Here is a 21618-nt window from a genome sequence, read left to right on the forward strand (position 1 = left end):
TGAGGCTTAATTCGCCACCATTTAGATGTTGTGTCCAGAGATGTAGGGTAACAGTCCATAGACACCATTCGCTCTCATCTCAACAGTCACCACACTGAATCTCGTTATTAGCAAGTTTCATCAGCTACCTCAGGAAAGACCCAAAACTTGTTCGGCACTTCATCAGAACTACTGACCTTTCATGTCTTTATTTCAGAGCATTTTATCATCACTGTTTTCAGAATTGGAGAGGCCCCTAACAGTTTGTTCAGTATTACAATGAAGCCAGTGGTTGGACTAGATTGATAATCCCACTGATTTTCCTTCCTGCTGGCTGATCATTTTGCCAGTCAGCTATTTATTACACTCAGTTTGTCTCTTCTTAAGTAGACTTAAGGTCTAAGCTTGCCCAAATACTACGATATACTGAAAGCAATACTTTGGTGGAAAAAAACACTGTCAATTTAGAATTATGGCATTTCACCCTGAAACAATGTGCCACTTCGAATTCCTCAAACAAACAAAAGTCCTGCACACATTTCATTCTCATGTAACCTGCATATATTCTAGAGATAGATATAGAGATAAAGGCCACAAACATAAATGCAATTCAGTGCAAAACTGCAACACATTTTCATAAAAAATTTGCAAAACAAACATGCAAATTAAACCTACACTTCACATTAGAAGGCCAGTCACTTCGCATTCAGTTTGCTGTTACAGAGTATACCTTATTTTAAAGGTTCCAGGGTTTTCTGTATCTGTTCATGTACAGAACCATCCTTACCCGAAATCTTCCAATACCAATTACAGAGAAGCAACAAAAGATTTTGGTCCTGCTTTTAATCACTGACTTCTATTAGGATACTTCAATACCAAGAACTCAATAGTGTTGATATGCTTAGTCCACAAAGGTACAGCAATTTAACTTGTACTTGAATTGAATACTTCATTTATACTTGAATCATACAGAACTTTCCAAGGGTAGAAGGAAAAAAAGTTATTTACACAGTGGATTCTGTTGTATGTACAGTTGTATGTATGTACAATTTTATGTACAGATATCATTTGTTAATTTCACATTGCTTAAAAAAACTGAAATTCATTAATGTAAAAACACAAGGAATTCAAAACAAGAAAAAAAAAGGTGATGAAATTACACCACAACTTTCAAGCCTAAATCAAACAACTGGAATTAGCACTAAACTACATAAAATAAAGGAGCCCCTGGTGGTCTAGTGGTAAAGGCGCGGCGCTATCACCGCGGAGACCCGGGTTCGATTCCCGGTCAGGGCCACTCCCGGGCAGGTGGGGCTCGTTAGCCCTTAAAGGCAACCCACCTACGTCCTGAGGACCTCGCTGCCACCGTCCAAGCTCGCTTGGCCCTGGCAGATGAACCTTAGGATTAAAGGGTGGGCTCAGTTCCGCGCACACTGTGTCTCATCTAAAAAATCCAATGCACAGGCTGGAAGGTGTAAAGACCTTCCCCGGATCTTCGCTTGTGAAGACGGGCCATTATTACATAAAATAATAAATTATACCTAATTAGCTTTAGCTACAGTTTTGCAGTTACTGAGATGAATTTAAACACCCTGTTTTCAATATTAATAGACATAGCATCTACATCTAAAAATACATCTATATTGCATATGTATTAACCATCAGTGGTTAAGACTGCTGGAACAAACTAGAACAGTTCAGAAAGAAGGGATAAGACCAGGCGTCTTTAATATGGGACAAGAACAGAAACGTTCTTTGTTAAGTCATCTTCATATTCCTCCACAGTATCAATTAAATACTCTGATTCAAACTGTGGGGGTTTTTTATCTCTAATTTTAAGCTTTCTCCAATAACAGCTGATTTTTCGTAGCTCAAAGAGGAACAAAAAAAAGTGCTAAGTTATCAAGCTGTGTCACTACTACCTGTTACCATCACAGCTACTGCCAAGATGCCACACAACTTCCAATATCTTTCCTTTCACAAAGTTAAAGCTCAAGAGGCACTGCAAGCATTTAACTTACATTTTTATGGCCATTAGAGCCTTTGAAATCATTCACACCACCTGCTAGTTCTCGCTTCAGCCATTCTAGAACCTAGGTTTGACTCCCACAAGAGATTGCTTTTAAGACACAGAGGCACAGCAACACGTGGTTTTTCTTTACAGATCTTGATCAACAAGACCAAGTGAAACTAAACCAACACTTAAACAAATTTACAACACAGCCACACTTTTACTAATAGCTAGATGTGTTATGAAGATAAAAACTAAAACATGGAAGCCAGAACATTTCAGCCAAAGCAGGTGAAGAAGAAAAGTAACTTCACAGGTTTGAGTCTGCTGCCTACCTATCGTGCCTACACTTGGTACCTTTTGGGCATAACAATTTTTCTTGTAGTAAAATAGCTGCTACACCAAGAGCGTCTTCCTCTCAGAGACTGGTACTGGCTCTGTCAGTTCAACATAACAAAAGCTACACTCTGCACTTGTTATCCTTTTATGCAGAAGACCAAACAGTGCCTATCTTGAAGGGCATAGTTTTAATCATGAATGAAAATTTAATGAAATACACAGCCATCACTTGTTCATTACTTAAGAGCAATTTCATTCATTTAAGTCATTTACTAATACAATCTTGTTGCAGCATTAGTTTCATGATTTCAGACTGAATGCTTTCCGCAGTCAACTTCAACAGGAAAACGAAGGTAATTCCACTAAATTTATGAAGTGATTTACTCTTCCAGAACACTAGGAAGTTGTCACTAGTATTCTACATGCGTTGTACTGCACAAAAAAGCAAACAATCAAGGAAGAAACCCTGCCTAGAGCACCTGGTATGATTCAGCTTAGACCTTCAAAATCTTAGCTTTGTGATTGCTGGTTTCATACAGCATTAGTTTAATTTCAGGAAGTTCTAGCACAAATCCTTCCCAATGTTCAGTTTTAGCAAAATAACCAGAAAGCTTCTAATGTGGATTATGTAAGCACTGACATATTAAAGAAAAACATTCACTGTGCCATTTCGAGTTTCTCAGTTTCTCAATTGATTTTACCCAATGAAAGAACCTCAATTCCTCATTTACTGCTACAGAAAACACAAACCTCTACTTGCTCCTTTCCCAAAAACTTTAAGAAACAGAGAAAACCTGCCTGAATACCTCCCATGAAGAGAAGTTCCATTTTGTTTAAAAAAAAGAGCGCATCTCAAAATAATTACCTATGGAAAAAATCCCATCCCTCCACGTAAATCATACTTCTCCTAAGAAAATTATATGAATGCTACTTCCATTCAGTCATATCAAACTGTTACTACAACATCCTGGCCCTACATAGATAGAAGACAGAACTTTGATTTGAACTGAGAAACAAATTCCAAGTTATCTAAAAATTCTAACGTGATAAAAACTTCCTACTTGTTGCTGACCAAATATATTTAAAGCAGCTGAAACTCTTACTTCGTTGCCCACACAACTGTGAGTAGACACTAACAGATCAGAATACTGAAACAGCATAGTATTTACCTTTCTTCCTATTGCTCCATTTTGTTTTTTTGGTGGGGGAGGTTCAAATATCCTTTGCTGCTGCTGTGGAGGAAGGGTGGAATACAATGGAATGATTTTGATGTCACCAACTTCAGGACCCAAATCATCAATTTCACGTTTTATCCTCTTGCAGGCTTCATCAATCTCCTACAAAAAAACACATTGTTTAAAAGAGATATCCATGGAAAAGGAAGTGCATTTTACTTTAGAGTGCCTACGACAATCAGATTAAGTCTACACCCTGAAGAACAATTACAATAACTTCTACTTAAAAAAATAAAAATAACTTTAAAAAAAAAAATCAATCAAGGTGCTTACTGAACGTGCAATCAAATTTCCACAATACTTCAAGATGTTTCAGCTTCTATACTCTAATGAACAGCCTAATTTGCATTCAACATCCTTTTTTTTTCCAGTCATGTTTCCTAATTAAATTTCTACAAATTGTACTAAAATTGAAATCTCTCACCCTGGAATATTAAACTGCACTCATGACCTTTTCAATTTTCACAATCTGAAAAAAATTGATGTGCAAGATACTTAAAATAAGCCAATTAAGCTTTAATGTCACGTATCACTAATGCAATTATGTGGAAGATTTGCTTCATTGTACCTAATGAGAACAAACACCTTTACAGTATAAACATGGATGCTCAAAACCAAACCTCTTAATTCTGCACTTCAGATTTCACTTTAACTGAAATCCCACCTAAGCTTAAGAAGAGACAGTGAAATACTCCACAGATGATAGATTTTTTTATGACTTTTTTTACCTTAGTATTTTCTAGCCTATTTTCTGCTTACCATCCAAAACAGTTCACCACAGCCCAGCCGTTTATAACTGCATTTAGTTTTAAAACAACTACATTTAAGCCAGGTAGGTGACCTATAGTTATGGCAAGATTTAATGAAAATTGAAGTGCACAGAAATGTAGGTTAATGAGTAACACCATTCATTAGCTTCAACTTAAAATCACAACAGAATCCCCACTAGTATAACTAAGGGACACTGACCAACTACTGATCTTCCAGCTGAATTACTGATGGGAGAATAAAATCATCATGACAAGAAGCAACAGTAGGCAAAAGCAATGGCTACAACATACTCTGAGAAAAAGAGAAGAGACCTCCCTTATCACAACTAAGTCACTAGCCTGAGGGTGATGTTTAAGACCCTAAAGCAAATACATAGAAAAGGTAATCTAAAGGTTCTGTAAAGTTACTGCTTTAAACTGTAATTTGAAAATCAAAAGCAGCCTCCTTTTTAAAAACCATAAATTCAGACAGATTTGCACCAAATCTGGGTCTTTTACTTATTCTTAAAAAGACATTTAAGTTTCCAGCACAACTGCATTGAGTAACTTTTAAAGCACAGACAATACTTGCTCTGTATTGATCAGTGTATACAATTAATGTAACCACAGCAAAATGCAGGCTCTTCCTCTCTGATGTCCAAGAGCCCTTTGAAGAGTAACCCTAATGCTTTCTGGCACTGCCTTGCCAATTTGAATGAACTGCAGATATTTACCAAAAATGCCTTTTATTTAAAAGGTACACTCTGCCAACAAATCCAACACATCTTCATAAAAGGTAAGGGGTATACCAGAAACTGAGCTGCAATGTCCATTGCTGGTTTATTAACAGAGAATTAACTTCTTTATACAGGTGTCAGTACTTGGTGTTCTCCTGATAAACTCCCTTTTTAAGTTCAGTAATAGCCTCCCAGTGAAAAGGGACTTGAATATTTAATACAAACAAAAACAGAGCACAGACCTTAGTTCCTGGTCTGAAGGTGAGTACACTACTCAGGGAATTTGAGCAGTTTATACTGTGTAATTGTGAAAGTTGTGACATGATGCTGGATAGGATGCTTAATCTTCAACAGTAATGACTATAGACTTCAGGATAGGTTTATTCTAAAGAGACAGTAAAATATATGCAAGCAGTGATAAACAAAAGCACTACACTCTACGGGACGTGTTCACAGCCACTGATCATCTTTCGGAAGAGATGAAAGTACTGTTTCTCCCTAGACTTTCCCAATGTAGTTTCAAAGTATCCCTAAACCAGGAGTCATTGAAATACTTCAACACAGAGATGACAAGTGCAAATATAGCCATTACTCTCTACAGATTTGCAAAAAGGATGCAAGTCACCAAGAGCCACTGTCACTCATCCAAAGACAGTAACCATCCAGATGATGACCAAAACTGGTACCCCAGAGTACATAATCTAGAAGGAATGTGTGGTAAGAATAGTCTGAAAGTGTTGAAGATTCTTTTAAGTGTTAAAGATTTGTTAGGATCACATGAAGACATTTAAATCCAGAGATATAAGACATATAGTTGAAGGCATAATCCTAACTTTATTTCTCTGAATATTCAGAAAGTCTAATTCAATGGTCCCAATTAACTGAATTATGAAAAGGTGGTTTTTTTTAAAAAAAGAAGGCAAAACAGAATAACAACAACAACAAAAAAAATCAAACAAACAAAGAAAGAAACTCTCAAAACCCCACCACATACCTTTAAATATTTGCACGCTATCTACTCCAAACAAATCCACTACAAAATCCCTTCCTTGAAGAGGGATTATTCCATCAACATGCACAGAAGAGGAAATTTTTCTTCTCAGGTGGAAGAACAGGAAAGTAGAGTGAACATGCCTTGCATTTAGATGATGCCTGAAAAGCTCCTCAAAGCCCTGACTATCCCACTGACTACCTGAGATAGTAGGAACCAGGGTATAGGAAGCAGGAACAGACATAGGATCAAAGAATCCACACTTAGACCCATGTCTGCCCAGTGCATCAACACAAAGATCTACTTCAGAGTTAATCCAAGAAGAAAACAGGCCTAAAATGCACAAAGTGTGAGGCTTAGTTAATACTCAAGTTACTAGATTGAACTTGATCCTAGTTGCTCACAAACAAGATTCCCTAGGACTAATGTTCAAGAAATACTTCTCAGTGAAATTTAGTCAATGAAAATGTCCATTGATGCACTCATGACCTGACTACCCAAAGGTAAACAGCAAACAGCCCACAAAAAGGGGAAAGGTTACACTGCTAGCTAAAATGCTCATTTATCTCAAGCTGCAAGTGCCACAACACACACATCTATACTTCACCACACCTAGTCATCAGAATTGTCCTGGTAGTCTCAAGTACTTTAAAACTTCCCAAAACTTCTTGTTGATCCAATCAAAATAAACATACAATATACAGACAATAACTACAATTTAGCTGAACTGCTATGGAAACTAGAATTAAGCAGCACTTAAGAACTCCACAACAGGCACATTCTCAATATTAACATGGAAATCTCAACATTCTTCCACACCATCAACAGCCTAAGTGATTTTCCTTGGAAAAGCTCCAAAGACAGAAAATAATCAGCAAAGAGAAAATATTTCTTTTTGTAGACATACTAGTGATGAAGAAGGTAATGGGGTGGTGAATATTTTTCAACCAGGAAAAACAATGATCTCAACATCCAAATGAGAGTCAACAATCTGTATTTTGTGCCTACAGCTAAACTGAGACAGCTTACAAAAGGGAAAAAAGCTGCAACCAGGAAGATAATTTTATCACGGTGACTATTATTATTAATTTTAAGCTAATTCACATAGTGTTCCTTCCAAAAAAATTGCTTGACTAAGAAGACTGGTTCTAGAAAAAATCCTGCGCAGGCTACTTTGTTTCCAAACAACTGGTGGACAACAGGCAATATTTAGAATACTCGTCAAATTAGGCTGATTCCACTCCGGAGCTCAAGTAATTCCAAGACCCTGAAAAGCTTCAGGATTGTAACGTGAACTTTAATTGGTGCATGGAACTTTCCTGATCTCAGCAAGACTGAAGTCTGGATGCGAATCAGTGCTCAGCAGTGTCTTGTTTGGAAAACAAAGAACAGGGTGCACAGTTTTCCTTCCACTTTATTACAAACAGAACTGCAGCCATCTATATTTTTACCACATCTATAAGAGAAAAGTTTACACTAAAAAAAAAAAATACATGATTCTTATTAGTTCCATTACAAGTTCCATTAAATAGGAGTAAAAAAAAAACCCTAAACACAAAACATAAAAAGAAACCCAGAAAGATCAGCAGCAATATAGTTCACAGAATCACTGAACACGAGGTTGGAAGGGACCTCAAGGATCATCTGATCCAACCTCTCCTGAGTGTCCCAGGTTTGCCCATGGGGGATGGAGCTTAGAGCCATGTTGGCATGCCTGGGCTGTTATTCCATACCACCCGTGTCTTAGCAAGGGGGCGGGGAAGGCATAGTTTCAGGGGAAAGAAAATGGCAAGTACACCTCAAAGCACACCATTTTGTTCCCTCTCTTCCTTGGGGAAGTTGCCACTTGTGGCAGCACTGCCAGCTCTGGCCAACCAGTGCTTCGGACTCTGTCCATCCATTGCCCATTCCTTCCTGTTCCTTGGAGAACGCAACTCCAGGAGGTGAATGCAGCTGGGACACAGCTCCAAGAAAAGTGGCAAACACAGCAAGGATGTGGCTCCAAAAAGCAGCAGAGAGGCGAGTGGTGAAGTCTGGGAATGGAACAGCAGCAAGCCTAAGCCAAGCTCACCAGAGCCTTTCATGAACAGAGGGGTGGTGAGCCCAAGCCCAGTGGTCTGGAAAAGCAGGTGGCTCAACACGGATGATGCAGCTTTTTGGGGATTTGTCTGTCACTGTTACGTTGTCTCAGGCTCGGAGAGCACCAGCCACAGAGCATCCATCAGGTTGTCTTTGTCTCAGGAATAGCCATGACAGGAATAGCCATGTGTTACTGAGTTGAGGCAATGAACACACCTTTTGTGTGTAAAGAACCTTCTCTTTTGCATGCTCTTGTTATTAATACTGTTGCTGTTCCTGTGTTTCTTATTTCATTGCTGTTTGCTTTCAGTATATCTCAATCCATAGTCTCCGGCTTTGTCCCTCTTGCACCAAAGGAGGGGCAGGAGAGAAGGGGAGTGGCTTATTGGAGGTTAATTCCCAGCTGATGTTAAACCATCACACTTGGCAAAAGCACAGTCTAGACAAGATAGCCCAGAATCCTATGCAGCCAAATCCCACGTGACCAATGTTGTGGAATCCACCGCTTTCCCTCTGAGATTATTCCAATGCCTGATTATTCTCATTGTGAAAAATTTTACTCTTATGTCTAATCACAAACTCCTCAGGAGTAACTTTCATCCATTACCCCTCAACTATCCATGTGACTCCTTGTAAAAAGGGAGTCTTTACTTACATTGTAGCCACCCTTTAAATACTGGCAAGTCTCCCCCAAGCCTTCTTTTCTCAAGGCCAAAAAAGCCCAGCTCTCTCAGCATTTCCCAGTCTTTTGAACATCTCTGTGGCCTTAAGTTACTGAGTAACATTGCTCTTGCAAAGGTAACCTGAATTTCCTTCCATTTTGTTTGTGTGCAGGACTCAACCATGGTGCCACAGAGGAGGCTTCAAATCACACTGATAATAAACAGCAGTTAGCGATTGATGGACTGTGAGTTACCCTGAGCCAAAGCTCTTCAAGTGCTGGCATTCATTCTGGCTCACAGGCCAAAGCAGTACATACAAACAGCCAGTTAACTTGCTGGTCAGGCTCCACTCCATCTTTAGATCTGAACTTCTCATCCTCACAAAATCAGTCTCTACAAAGAGATGGTGACTAGTGCATTTTAGGCACATTTAATGCAACAATTCACGTACTTGGCATGCAAAACAGAATTCAGTGATTTTGTAAACATGGTCCCTAGTAACATTATTTCAGAAACCCTTTTTTCAGTTGACCCTCTATTTGGTACACTTAAAGAATTTCATGGGATAAGTAAAACTTCAAGACTGCTCCAATTAAAACATACTTTAAGCTCTTTTAAACAGGAGATGAGTCTTATGTGCAGCACATCAGCTGCCACCCTATACAGAGTTAGATTTAGCTTCATCTTGGATAAATCAGTCAAGTATACATAACAATAAAACCCTGAAGGAAACTAATACCTAGAAAGGGTAAGGCAATTTTACATTGTGTAAAATGCAGGGAGGGAAACAAACACACAGATAAAAATTATTTCACAAACTAGAAATATCTGACAGACACCTTAACCTGCCCCCTTGTCTTTTGACTTCTATCACAGGCAGGGTACAGCCAGACACAGCTGGCTTGGATGACATGAACCTTCTAAAAATGCTGTTCGTGTCCTTAAATCTGCACGGAACTTCCCTTGTTTTCCTTTTTTCCTCTTGGAATGAAAGCAGACTGCTACAAGCTAAAATGAGCAAACAGCAATAAAAAGAACTGGCACCAAGAGCTGCATCACTTCAGGAGATCTCCAAACACAAACTTAGAGAAACAAAACTTTGTAAAATTATGCACTCAGACAAAAAAGTAATACATGGAAAAAGCCAACACTTGACTGTAAGTACAACTGCTCTGTCAAGACTGAACTTGCCTCAGCATAATGCTTATATTCAGGATTTTTTTTAATACTTGACATCATCTCAAATGAATGAAGAGCAAAAAACCTTCCTCCCTTTAGCACTTGAACAAAATGAGTATTATTACTCTTCTTTAAGTTTATGCCACCCAATTCAATACTTTCTAAATGAGGCTAAACAAGACTACTCGTTAAGCCTAGTACACAGACTGGCTTAACTTCATCCAGTCACTACTACTGAGACTTTAAAAGAGTTGTCAATTTTTACTTCAATTTCCTCATAAGAAAGTCTCCATTTTCCTTCAGTTCCACAGTTTAACCAGTCTTACTGTGATTAAAAATTGTGCCTATAAAATAAACCCCTTTGATTACAAAGTTTTCTATCAAAACATCAAAAATGTTTTGCAACTCTCTCCTATGCCAACATCAATTTTACCCATATCACTTTAAGCCTTTGTAGAACGCTGAACTTTGCAGAAACGTTGTTCACTATATTTATCCAAAATCAAGAACAACACTGCTTATCTGTACTTCAAGTCACCAGATGCAGCCTGGATTCTCCCTCCTAAACGTGTAATGATGCATTTGGCTTTATGAAGAAAAGGGCACCAGAGTGACAGAGAACACAACTGGCATTTGTAAGTGACTATGTTACCAAAACACGTAAGATGGATCTATGTAGTTTCTGTGTCATTATTTCTGCCACCCCCATTCCACAAGTTTTGTCTGTAAGGATGTTACAGCTACTCACAGATTACTGATCTTAATGGACTATAAAATATAAGTGTTTTAGTACAACTCCAGTAGAAAATTAACCAGTTGCCTCTCAGATCTGCAGGTGAGCCAGTCTTGAGACACTTAAAGTCAAGCTTAACAAACGTGTATCTACACAACTAGAATACCAAATTTGTAATCTCAGTGACTGAGAACAAGTTTGACAACACCTATTGTCTAAGAAAGACGTCGACTGAAATGTAATTATGCTTTTCCCTTGTGAACAAAAATCCATGTCAGAGTTTCCAATTTTGCCTGTGACTGATGTCAGGAAACCTAGCTTACAACTACCCAGGTTATACCTTTTTTGAATACTGGTGTGAAACATGAATATTATTTCCATATTCTGGAATCTTCCTGATAGACCAAGGTGTTTTTTTGTTTGGTTTTAAGATGAACAGATGAGCTTTTCTCCTTATAGGGACTGTAGGACAAGTGCTGTTTCAAAATGTTTATTCCTAATAAATTTTGGGGTTTAAACATCCTCTTTTGTTATTAATGGACTGAAAAGCAATTCATGCAACATAATCACACACTTTTCCCCTTTCAGAATTCAGGAAGTTTTTACTGAATACTTATTTCTGCACCATTAACAACAGTTTTATCTTCATCCAGTAACAGGCCTATACAATTAAGATTCCTTTAGTTTCCAAATGTATTTAAGCTTCTTTTAATTTTTTGGGCATGACAACACAGATTTTTAACCCTGTCGACGTTGTTTTCAAGAATCCAAAAGAATTGCACAGCATTTCTGCCTATCATAAATCAATTTCCAGCTACTAAGCCTCCTGAACCCAAAGCACATAGTGGTAATGGTACCTAGAGAGCACACTTTCCAGTTCTTGAGAGTACAGTTGGTCCCATCACTTCAGATTCAACGATACATCTGAAGACTTTCATGAGGCTCAGCAGAGGCCCCAAAATGTCATTAATCAAAATGGTTAAAACACTTCAAAGCTTCTCTACAGAAGCTAAAATCAGACTTCAATTTCATGCTAACCAACTAAATTCAGACTAGCCTGAGGCACAGCCACCTCCAGTGCCTCCGGACAGTAGCACTGACTGACATGTGGACTGGAAAACTGTAGACTGCAGAGTAGAGGATTGTAGATTATCAATGTAAGTCTTAAGTGATTCAGTAATACAACATGTTCAATACATTTATGCATAACTATATATAATTTTTTATATATATATATATGTGCATGTACTATATGCAGGATTTTATTCAACATTTGATTATAATACATTATGTCCTGCACATTAACTCAGTGGAAATCAAAGAACCTGTTCATACGAAAGAACAGAGTAGGTCTGCAGCACGGGCGAGTACCAGCCCAGTTCAGTGTGGAGCCATTTGCCACAGCAAGACTTAAGTGATCCCATGCCCTACTGCAATTGTTGCAACAGGTTATTTAGAGTAATACACAGCAACTGATGTAGCAAGGACATAATTTATAAATCAGGACAAATATTTGTGCCTCATGAAAGGTTAAAGACCAGTCTGATTTAGCATCTTGGTAAGAAAACAGAATCTGCTGGAACAGCTGGCCAGCAGCATTCCTTTCTGTTGCCACCGATTCAGTCACTCATTTGCAACAGCTGTTTCATTAATTCACACATTTACCTGCCTGACTAGACTGAACTACAAACTCAAGCTAAAACTAAGCAGGTAGACTTCAAAACCACAACTGCTGAACAGTTTCCCCTACCTGTACTTTAACTCACTGCAGTAATCCAAAGAAGGACAAATTTAAAGGTCAGGGTATTTGCTTTTACAGTGACTGCCATTGCCTTGGTTTTTCAAGAGAGGAGATGACCTGCCAGAAGACACTTTATTCCAATGTCTTAAAACTCACCTAAAAGGTAACACATCTTGATGACTGACAAATCTACTCAAGAAGCCTGGATACCTTTAGCATCACAAGTTATTTGTACCACTTTCCTCCCTTGGCATAGTTAAGACTGCGTACGCTTACATGAAAAACACCAAATTGTACCACATCCTTTGAAAGGAGCTGGAAAAACATTTTTGTTAGCTGCCTTTCTCCCCCTACTTAAAACAGACTTTAGGTTGACAAAGTCCAGCAAACTTTCATAATGCAAACTTTTTATATGGGTTTTTTACCTCTTCTCCATCTCAGCCTACTAATAACAATACTCAAGAGCTTCAAAGCAACAGATGAGGACTAAAAAAATACCCTAGTTTATTTCAACTAAAGTATTTAAGATGTCAAGAAAACCCTCGCTTCCTAATGCAGTTTAGCTTAAATGCTTTTATGCCATCCTCATTTGGAAGGCATCGAGTCCATTTCCAAGACATAACTCCCTGAATTTGTGGTACATGAAGTCCAAATAGCACAAAATAGTTACTGTATAGAACAATGGATAAAAAAAGGGAAGAAAGTACCTCTTGTCCAGTAAGAAAGAGTAACAGATCTCCCTCTTCTTCTTCACACATGTGAATTTGGATCACTGTTCGAATGGCAGCCTCAAGGTAGTCCCTTTCTGGTTCTGGAGTATAGAATATCTCCACAGGATGGGTGCGACCCGGGATAGTTAGAAGAGGACAGTTATCAAAATAGATCTGAAACTTGCCAGCATCTAAAGTAGCACTCATAACTATAACCTGTAGGTTTGGAGGAACAAAAAAAAAAAAAAGTTACTCAAGAGGTTAATAAAAATTTGTGAAATGTTATGTGTGTAATATGTAATTGAAAGAAAGTAAACAACTATTAAGCGTGCTTCTACCACCTGAATGCAGCACCCTTGTTACAAAGGTCCAAAAAAATTCCCAGTCCAAAACATAAGGTTAAGCTACAATTACATTGTTCGCAGTAACTTCAATAAAAACCACACTATGAATTCCCTAGGGTTATCCTTCCAATGTAGATTATCATACATCAAAAAACAATTATCAAAATCAGCTAATGGTAAGCACACAGACACTTTTTTTAATATGCCTGCAACTAGAAAGGAGATACTTTTGGACTTCATCATTACTGACCTTCAAATCAGATCTCTGTCTTACAACTTCCTTCAGAACTCCCATCAAGATATCCGTAGCCAGTGTTCTCTCATGGGCCTCATCAAGAATTATAACACCATAGCGCTCCAGCAAAGGATCATTCATCGCTTCACGAAGTAACATACCATCAGTCATATACCTGAACACAAAGAGAAACAATTTCAACATACATTTGATTTAGTAAGTCTGATACAGAATCCTCTTTTGTATCATTTATTAGATTGCTTGAAGTAAGCTTTTAATTAACTTTTAAATTAAGAGTTGAAACATCAGTAAACTATTTCCAACAAAGTAACAAGCCCTTTCAAGATTTCAAACAGAAATTCCTTTAGAGTATAGTGAAATCTGGGATTACAGGGGGAAAACTTAAAAAAAAAAGAGGGGGAAACCAAGTTCAGCAACATTTATAAATCGTTTGTAGATTATTACTGGCAGACTTCCACACCTACAACCAGAGACAGGAAAAGAAGGAGAATATCCTCTGAAATCCCAGAAATACTGTTTCTGCAAGAGTTGCTACTCTTTTCTGTTTGCAGATCATCCATTCACTTTTTGCTTTTGTGTCTCGGTTTAATTTCCTTGTACACATTAACTTTATTCTCTACCCTTCAATTACCTCTGTAACAAAAGTGAATACATATTTTATAGAAAAAGCATTAATCCCTGAACCACACTACGTGGTGCTTTTAAGTGAGCATTTTGAATGTGATCTGCAAATGACATATTAAGTGCACCTGGTTCCACGGACAAAGCACAGGAATGCAGAGCAGCTGATAACTAAAACACTATGGATTACGTGTCCCACAGCCAGGTATAGGCCAGTTTTGAAACTCTGGACAGTTCTCCTTACTGAAATAAGCTACTGAACTTCACCAAAAGAACCCTTAGTAGAAGATACGACAGACAAACATCTGAATGTATAACAAAGAGAAACTGCATGCTGAAGGGCTTTATTCTGAATAGCACCTTAATTATAAAATACTTCTTCAGATCACCTTCTTCTTTATGGATCATTCAAAATTAATTTCCATAGAGTGCAGTGATTTCTTTAGAAGGAATTAATAATTTCCAACTCTACTCAAGCCTCACACCTCAGTTTTCTCTCAGCTCATGCTATGGTTCCCCACTCAGACACAGAAGTACCTATCCATAGACTCACTCACTTTTTACTCCTTTCATACCTTTGCTCACACCCTTCACTACCCTGCAATTCCCCCCCCCCCCCGAGTATAATATGTTACACCTTTACCTATACCTTTGCCATACTTACTTCAAAATGGTTTTTGCACTACTGCAATCTTCAAATCGAATGGAGTAGCCGACCTCCTGCCCCAGCATGACATCCATCTCATCAGCAACCCGCTGTGCCACACTCATCGCCGCCACTCGCCTGGGCTGGGTACACGCCACGCCCCTCTTCGGGCCAGGTAAGGAGCGCATGTAGTCAACACACCACTGGGGGATCTGTCACGAATAACATTCAGTTACAAACACACTTCAGATGGCCAGTAACCTTTGTACAGGATCAAAAGTTAGTTAGAATTCCATGGAGATGCCAACTGCCTGCACAAAAATAACCAAAGCAGGAGATCAGATAGACTAGTTAGTTTGACCTAATGCCACTAAATAAAGCCCACTCACACTAAACATGTACATAACTATCTTAGAAGTCGCCAAGGAAATACACAGGTTCACAGTACATTTAAGCATTGAATGATTGGTACCTTATACAGATACTTAGCAGCAGCCAACATGCTTCAAAGCAACTAAAATTAAAGCTAACACACTCAAAAATTGAGTGAGATCCATAGCACAGTTTGTTGTTTAAAGTTTTACAGTAAGCAAACTGTGGTTTGTGTCTTTAAAAAGTAATGCTTACTAATATATTTAAACAAAAATAACAGCTTTAGTGATATATAAAAATTGTCTAAGCTAGGAGGTATGACAAGTAAAATGAACAATTATGTTCATTACGTTATTTATTGTTCTTTTGAAATGTCATCAACCAGATATGAAACTCCTATGCTTTTTTTCCCATATTAGCACTCTTTATTTGTCAATCAGCAGTTTTCTGTAAGAATCATCCAAAGTAAGAAGTTTTATTCAGAAGAACTCCTAAGGTCAGTAACAGTTTGATGAAGATAGAATATTCTCAACATGTTCTTAGTGTGACATTTTATGAGGAGACATCTCCAGACACTACTAGTTCCAAACCTACACACCAGAAGAACCCACTCCTTCTTAGCAATTACTTCTCAAGTTTTCTTAAAAGCTCACAGAGGAAAAGAAAATACAGCATTTATACACTGTACCAGTGAGGAGTAACAGGGAAAGTAGTATAATTTAAATGAGGAAAATTTTGTCTCAAATATTGTATTTTCACAGCAAAATGGACATAAGTGAACACTAAAACATACCCAAAAGCAGACAAGCATGTTCTAATGATTTTTTTTTAATGAAGAATATACTTCCACTATAGAATAAAGCAAAGAGAAACAAAATATGACAGGAGACTATTAGACTGCTGTGAACAACTCAAATTTCTGAAAACTCTATTCAAAACTAAAAATAACAGCAGTTCTTGAACAGCAGTAACATAAAACCCATGTAAGATATACATGGCTCCCCTAATGTGCAGTGTAGAGAAAGCAATTTGCTTCCCAAGTCACTAGTAACAGCTCAGCTTTAAGCATATTAGGTGAAGCTTCTTAACCTTAAACAGAGTAAGACTAGAAAAAAATTTGAACCAACAGGTCTGTCAGGTCACTGCAGAACAAAATAAAAGCAATTTAAAAGTGGTTTTCCAGTAAACAGCAAAACTTTCAACACTGGTGTCAAATGAAAGAAAAGGGTTACACAGACTTCACTGTGCTAAGCTGATTTAGACAACCACCCAAATACTTTTCTTGTCCAGTTTTCAAAGACATACAAATACTGGGAAAAAGGACTGTGCCATACTGCATTTTGTACTTCAGTCATGTCTGCAAATATAATGAGTACTTCTTATTATCCAGTTCTTATGAAACCTAATGTACAGTTGACTCAACGCCACTGACGCAAAAAACCTATCCAATCACCAAAACCCTCGACTTTCCCTTAAAAAAAAAAAAAAAACAACAAAAAAGTAATTTTACCAATATCAAAAGCATGATGACCAGTTTTAGCTAGCATTGTTTAATCTCAAGGACTTTCTCAATTAAGAGATATTTTAAAATGTAACTTCCATAAACACATACACTGGCCTCTAAGATCAAGGCTAAATGCACTGAGGGCTGTTAAAGGCTATTTCAAGTCAAAGGAAATTCATGTTTTAAACGGTAAGAGAGGGAATAGCACAGCCTTTCTGGCTTTTTGAGCCTCTCCAACTTAATGAAAGCTTTCTCAATTAAAAGTTTTATGGTAGAATTCTTGGAATTTTCATTAGTTGAAAACCTGTATCAGTTCTCCTATGGACTGCAAAGGACTAAGGCTAAGCTATACTCAGGATCACCTTGCTTCTAAACTCCACCTACCAAGAAAAGCCCCTAGGCATTTATAGTAAAGACTCTTGAGTAAAAGGAGATGCTACTCTACCATTCTTCCTACAAAAGACAGTGCAATTTTTATTATACCAGCACAACATATGATCCCACATTTAAAAGGGAGTGCATGTTGCAATTACAGCAAGCAGTTAACCTCTTCCTAAAAGAAATCCCACACCCCCATTCCACCACTGAGTATGTTCACAGGGCATTTAGTAAAACAGTTAATTTAAGTTTAAATTATGAAATAAGCCATTGCAAATACTGAAGAATTTAATGCCTTAGCTTCCAATATACTTCTCCAGTACTCTGGGGTTTAGGTCTATATGGCACAAGTGAGAAAAGTGTCATCTTCTGTTGTTTCCATTGTCTAATCCAAGCACTTCCAAACCTGGGTGCCCTGTAAGACTAAATGTGCATATAATCACAGAACGCTTTGGATTGGAAGGGGCCTTAAACATGATCTGGTTCCAACCCTTCTGTCGTGGGCAGGGATGCCATCCACCAGATCAGGCTGCTCAAAGCCCCATCCAACCTGATGGTGTGAGGCTCTCACAACTTTCCAGGCAACCTGTTCCAACATCTCACCACCCTCACAAAGAAGAATTCCTTCCTAACATCAAATCTAAATCTCCCCTCTTTCAGTTTAAAAGCAATTTCACCATGTCTTATGTACATCTGCCCATGTAAAAAATTACTCTCTGTGTTTTCTTTAAACTCCCTTCAGGTATTGAAACACCATGAGGTCTCCCCAGAGCCTTCTCTCTGCCAGGCTTAACTAGCCCAGTATTTTCAGCTTATTTTCATAGCAGTGGTGCTGATAATAATCAGAGAAGGGACTTGACAGGCAGTAGATCACTATCAAGAAGATTATCTACTATTATATAGTCTTTTACTATCATCATGGAAGGAAAGATAATTTTGGAAATACTCATTTTTCAAATTATGCTTGCTTTTATTTTTATGAAATTGGCATTAATAACTCATGTACACCTGCAGTTGGAGCATTAGAGTGTTTCTTAGCCAAAGAACATTATTTATCCTGCTCTGATCAATGAATCTAAGGAAAAGAAACCCACATCCCAACAAGTTTTGAGACAACACTCGATAACAAAAAGGATATGACACTCACATGCAAAATGAGTTTTTCATTAAGTGGAGTAATACGTTCCTATAGAAACAGTCTCAATTGTTTCAAAATGTATCTACCAGCTCACAGAATTCAGAGGAAGAAGGGAAGCTTCCAAGACAGCTTATGTGCTTTTTGGTAGCTTAAATCCAATTTTTAGGAAAGATGTCTTAGGTTTCTTAAGTCCTTTCAGAAAGCAAGGGTTAAAGTAGCAGGATAATTCAGGAAAAGCTTTATGCCTTTGGAATGACATGACAGTAAGATGTCTCTGAAGTATAAGTCATAATATTAAGAACGCATAACCCTCAGATCTTCACATATTCAGATCATTTAACAAGTAACCTTGTTTTCATACAGATAAGCACCTTTTAACATAAATATTCATAATACTGTATCTTCCAAATAACTACACAATCAAACCTTTCTGAAGAATTCTGCAAAACCCCAGTCTCAGCTTACACACTTTAAAAAAGCAATATAGATAACGTCCTATTACCTTCTAAACAAGACACCAGCTCCTAAAACGTGCAGCAAGAAGGGCACATAACTTCAGGTATTTCAGGCACAGGCATGAAAAGTATCCACTGTACTGATATGTCCTTCACATTTTCTTGGCATTCAAAACTTTTATGACTAAAAATTTTCTTAGTCTTTAAGACTTACTTTAAGTTAGCTATAAACCATTTTATAAAGACTAAAATATCCTTCAGTTTTTATTTCCTGCCCAGATAAAGGGTATTTATCAGATTACAGAACAAAGAACTTTTTTACATCACTTTTCCACACAGACCTTAAACAGCAAATCAGAGGATAAAGTTTTGAACAAGTCTATCCTGCTATAAATACACAGGTATTCCTTGTTATCTTAGATCTTCCCTGTTTACTGACCCAAAACTCTTCTTAAGGATTGAAGAGGCTCTGCAGATCTGTTATCACTATTTTTGGTAGAGAAAGACTTTAAAAGCCATTAATCCACACAAAAAGTGATTTTTAACTATAGCACTGAAAAGCTCCATGACTTTTAAGAAATTTCAAGGAAACACAAGTCTTTACCTCTCAAGTTTGAATATCATCAAAACATATGATGCAATCAGACGTCAGAATCTTATCTGACATTTCAATTCCTTTTAAGTTGATATCTGTAGCAGTATACTTCCTAAAACACTAACAAGTTCATACTTTGCAGTTGCTATCTGCACCAACAGTTAAATAAACTATTTGGAGCCACCACTTCATTTTTGTGGATTAGTACACTTCTGCCACACCATTAAATCTCTTATCTCCCTCTACCAAACAGAAATATGGCCAGGGAACTGCACTGCATTTCTAAAGGGGAAGATGCTGTAAGATTCTTCTCACTTTCGCATTCATTAAAGCAAATAAAACATTCATCAAATTAGTTTTGCTTACGGTTTGTGAGGTATTCTTATATACTGAATTTCAAGAAATCAAAGTTTCACGCACACACATGCCTAGCAACAGCCTAAATCTTAAAAAATATGCAGTATCATACAGATAAGAACTCACCTGTGTTGTTTTACCAGACCCAGTCTCTCCAACCAGCACAAAAGACTGATGCCTAATCAAAATATCCGTAAATCTTTCTTTATATTCCCAGACAGGAAGTTGTAGCCTTTTTTTCAGGATGTCATAATATCGTGGTGTATGGGGTAGATTTGTAAAAGGGTTAATACTGTGTGGAATCATTGCTTGTTTTATAGCTGGCAACCCAGCAGCCCCATAATACGTAGAGTTGGATGTAGGTCGCAGATCCTTCTCCTTGTCCCTTTCTCTGTCACGATCTCTATCTCTGTCACGATCCCTGTCGCGATCCTTGGAACGGTCATCGCGGTCCCTGTCCCGGTCACGATCTTTCCTGAAATGAGTTCAGAGACACAGTAGAAAATGAGGCACTTAAATATTTAAATATAGAGGAGGAATTTAAATACAGCATAACTCTAAAGGTATCCAGTATAAAGTGGATACAAACCAGATCCTTTAAAAAGCCTTGCAGGCAGCTACCCAGAAGGATAAGCACCAAAGAGTAACAACAGTATGATGCACACTCAACACTAGATATATACAGATATACATGAGATATACTCATTGTACCCAAACACTGCCACAGTTCCTCTCAGTACAGGCAAGACTGAAGAAAGCCATCACATGGAGAGAGGATCGCTTTAACCCTCTTTGTTTAATAACTGTAAAGAATCAGCCGTGCATTCTAAACTTCTCAGTTCTTCCCATCCTCACTTGCTGCTCTAGAAAAATAAGATTACACTTCATAGTCTTTCTGCCCACCTACCCAAGGAATTACACTCACCCACAAAAAATTAACTCAAGATAATAAGCAAGCCACGGAAGAGAAGTTCAATTTTAATACCCCACAACTACTTGGTAGCTTTTTTTTTTTCTTTCAAGTCTTACATTTAATTCTGACTCAATCAACTTTGACATACAGGTTGCTGAGTTTGGAACTGAGACTTAAAACCAGCCACTACACTTCTCAGGATCAGATTCATTTAGGTCGGAAATGACCCTTACGATCATAGAGTCCAACTGTTATCCTAATACTGCCAAGTTGTGTAGTATCTTCTCCAGTATCACCTCCTACCACATATTTAAACAGCTTTTATGTATTCCCATTTGTTCCAAATAATAAGTAAAAAAAAAGTCATTGCACTTGCAAAACAAAACCAGCATTATTTTCGATCTCTGGCCACAGTGTTAGTGGGAGTTTCTCATTTTGCAAGTCCACGTCCTTGTTCTTGCACACAATCTCACTCCTCCTACAAACACGCACTCGCAAAAAAAAAAAAAAAAATCCCTTGTTTGACCCAAAAAACTACAGTCATATGCTTTTAATAAAAATTCCTAATTCAGGACTTTGAAACAAGCCCTGCTTTACAAAATCACCCCATCACACTTTAAACTATTTTAAGTTAAAAGATTAGTGGCATCTTTGCCTGCGAAACTGAGGATATCCTCAGCTTGGGCTCCTTTTGTGCACTAGCTGAAATCCCATCTAAAGGGCAAAACAACAAACTAAGTCAAACCAGCTTTATAGTAAGTGCACACATAAACATTTCCAGAAATACACGGAAAAAACAAAACATTTCATCCTTTACCAACACTCAGGCATGCCTGAGAGTAGAGAGCTTGTCCAAAGAAAACTGTTGGCCAACACTCCTCTCCACAACTTTTT

At 37.8% G+C, this 21618-nt stretch overlaps 1 protein-coding gene across 1 annotated transcript in view; it reads right to left on the reverse strand.

Moving 5' to 3' along the window:
• The window catches only part of DHX15 (DEAH-box helicase 15), a 49354-nt gene that overhangs the window by 23057 nt on the left and 4679 nt on the right, over positions 1-21618 (reverse strand). The window contains exons 2-6 of the mRNA XM_050338772.1: positions 19938-20286; positions 15031-15224; positions 13740-13899; positions 13143-13361; positions 3499-3666 (exon numbers count right to left, since the gene is read on the reverse strand). Of these exons, the coding sequence (XP_050194729.1) occupies positions 3499-3666; positions 13143-13361; positions 13740-13899; positions 15031-15224; positions 19938-20286 (1090 nt within the window). The remainder of the gene's footprint in view (positions 1-3498; positions 3667-13142; positions 13362-13739; positions 13900-15030; positions 15225-19937; positions 20287-21618) is intronic.

This window comes from Myiozetetes cayanensis, unplaced genomic scaffold (genome assembly GCF_022539395.1).
Source record: "Myiozetetes cayanensis isolate MyiCay16 unplaced genomic scaffold, myiCay2020 scf7, whole genome shotgun sequence".
Taxonomy (NCBI): Eukaryota; Metazoa; Chordata; class Aves; order Passeriformes; family Tyrannidae; genus Myiozetetes; species Myiozetetes cayanensis.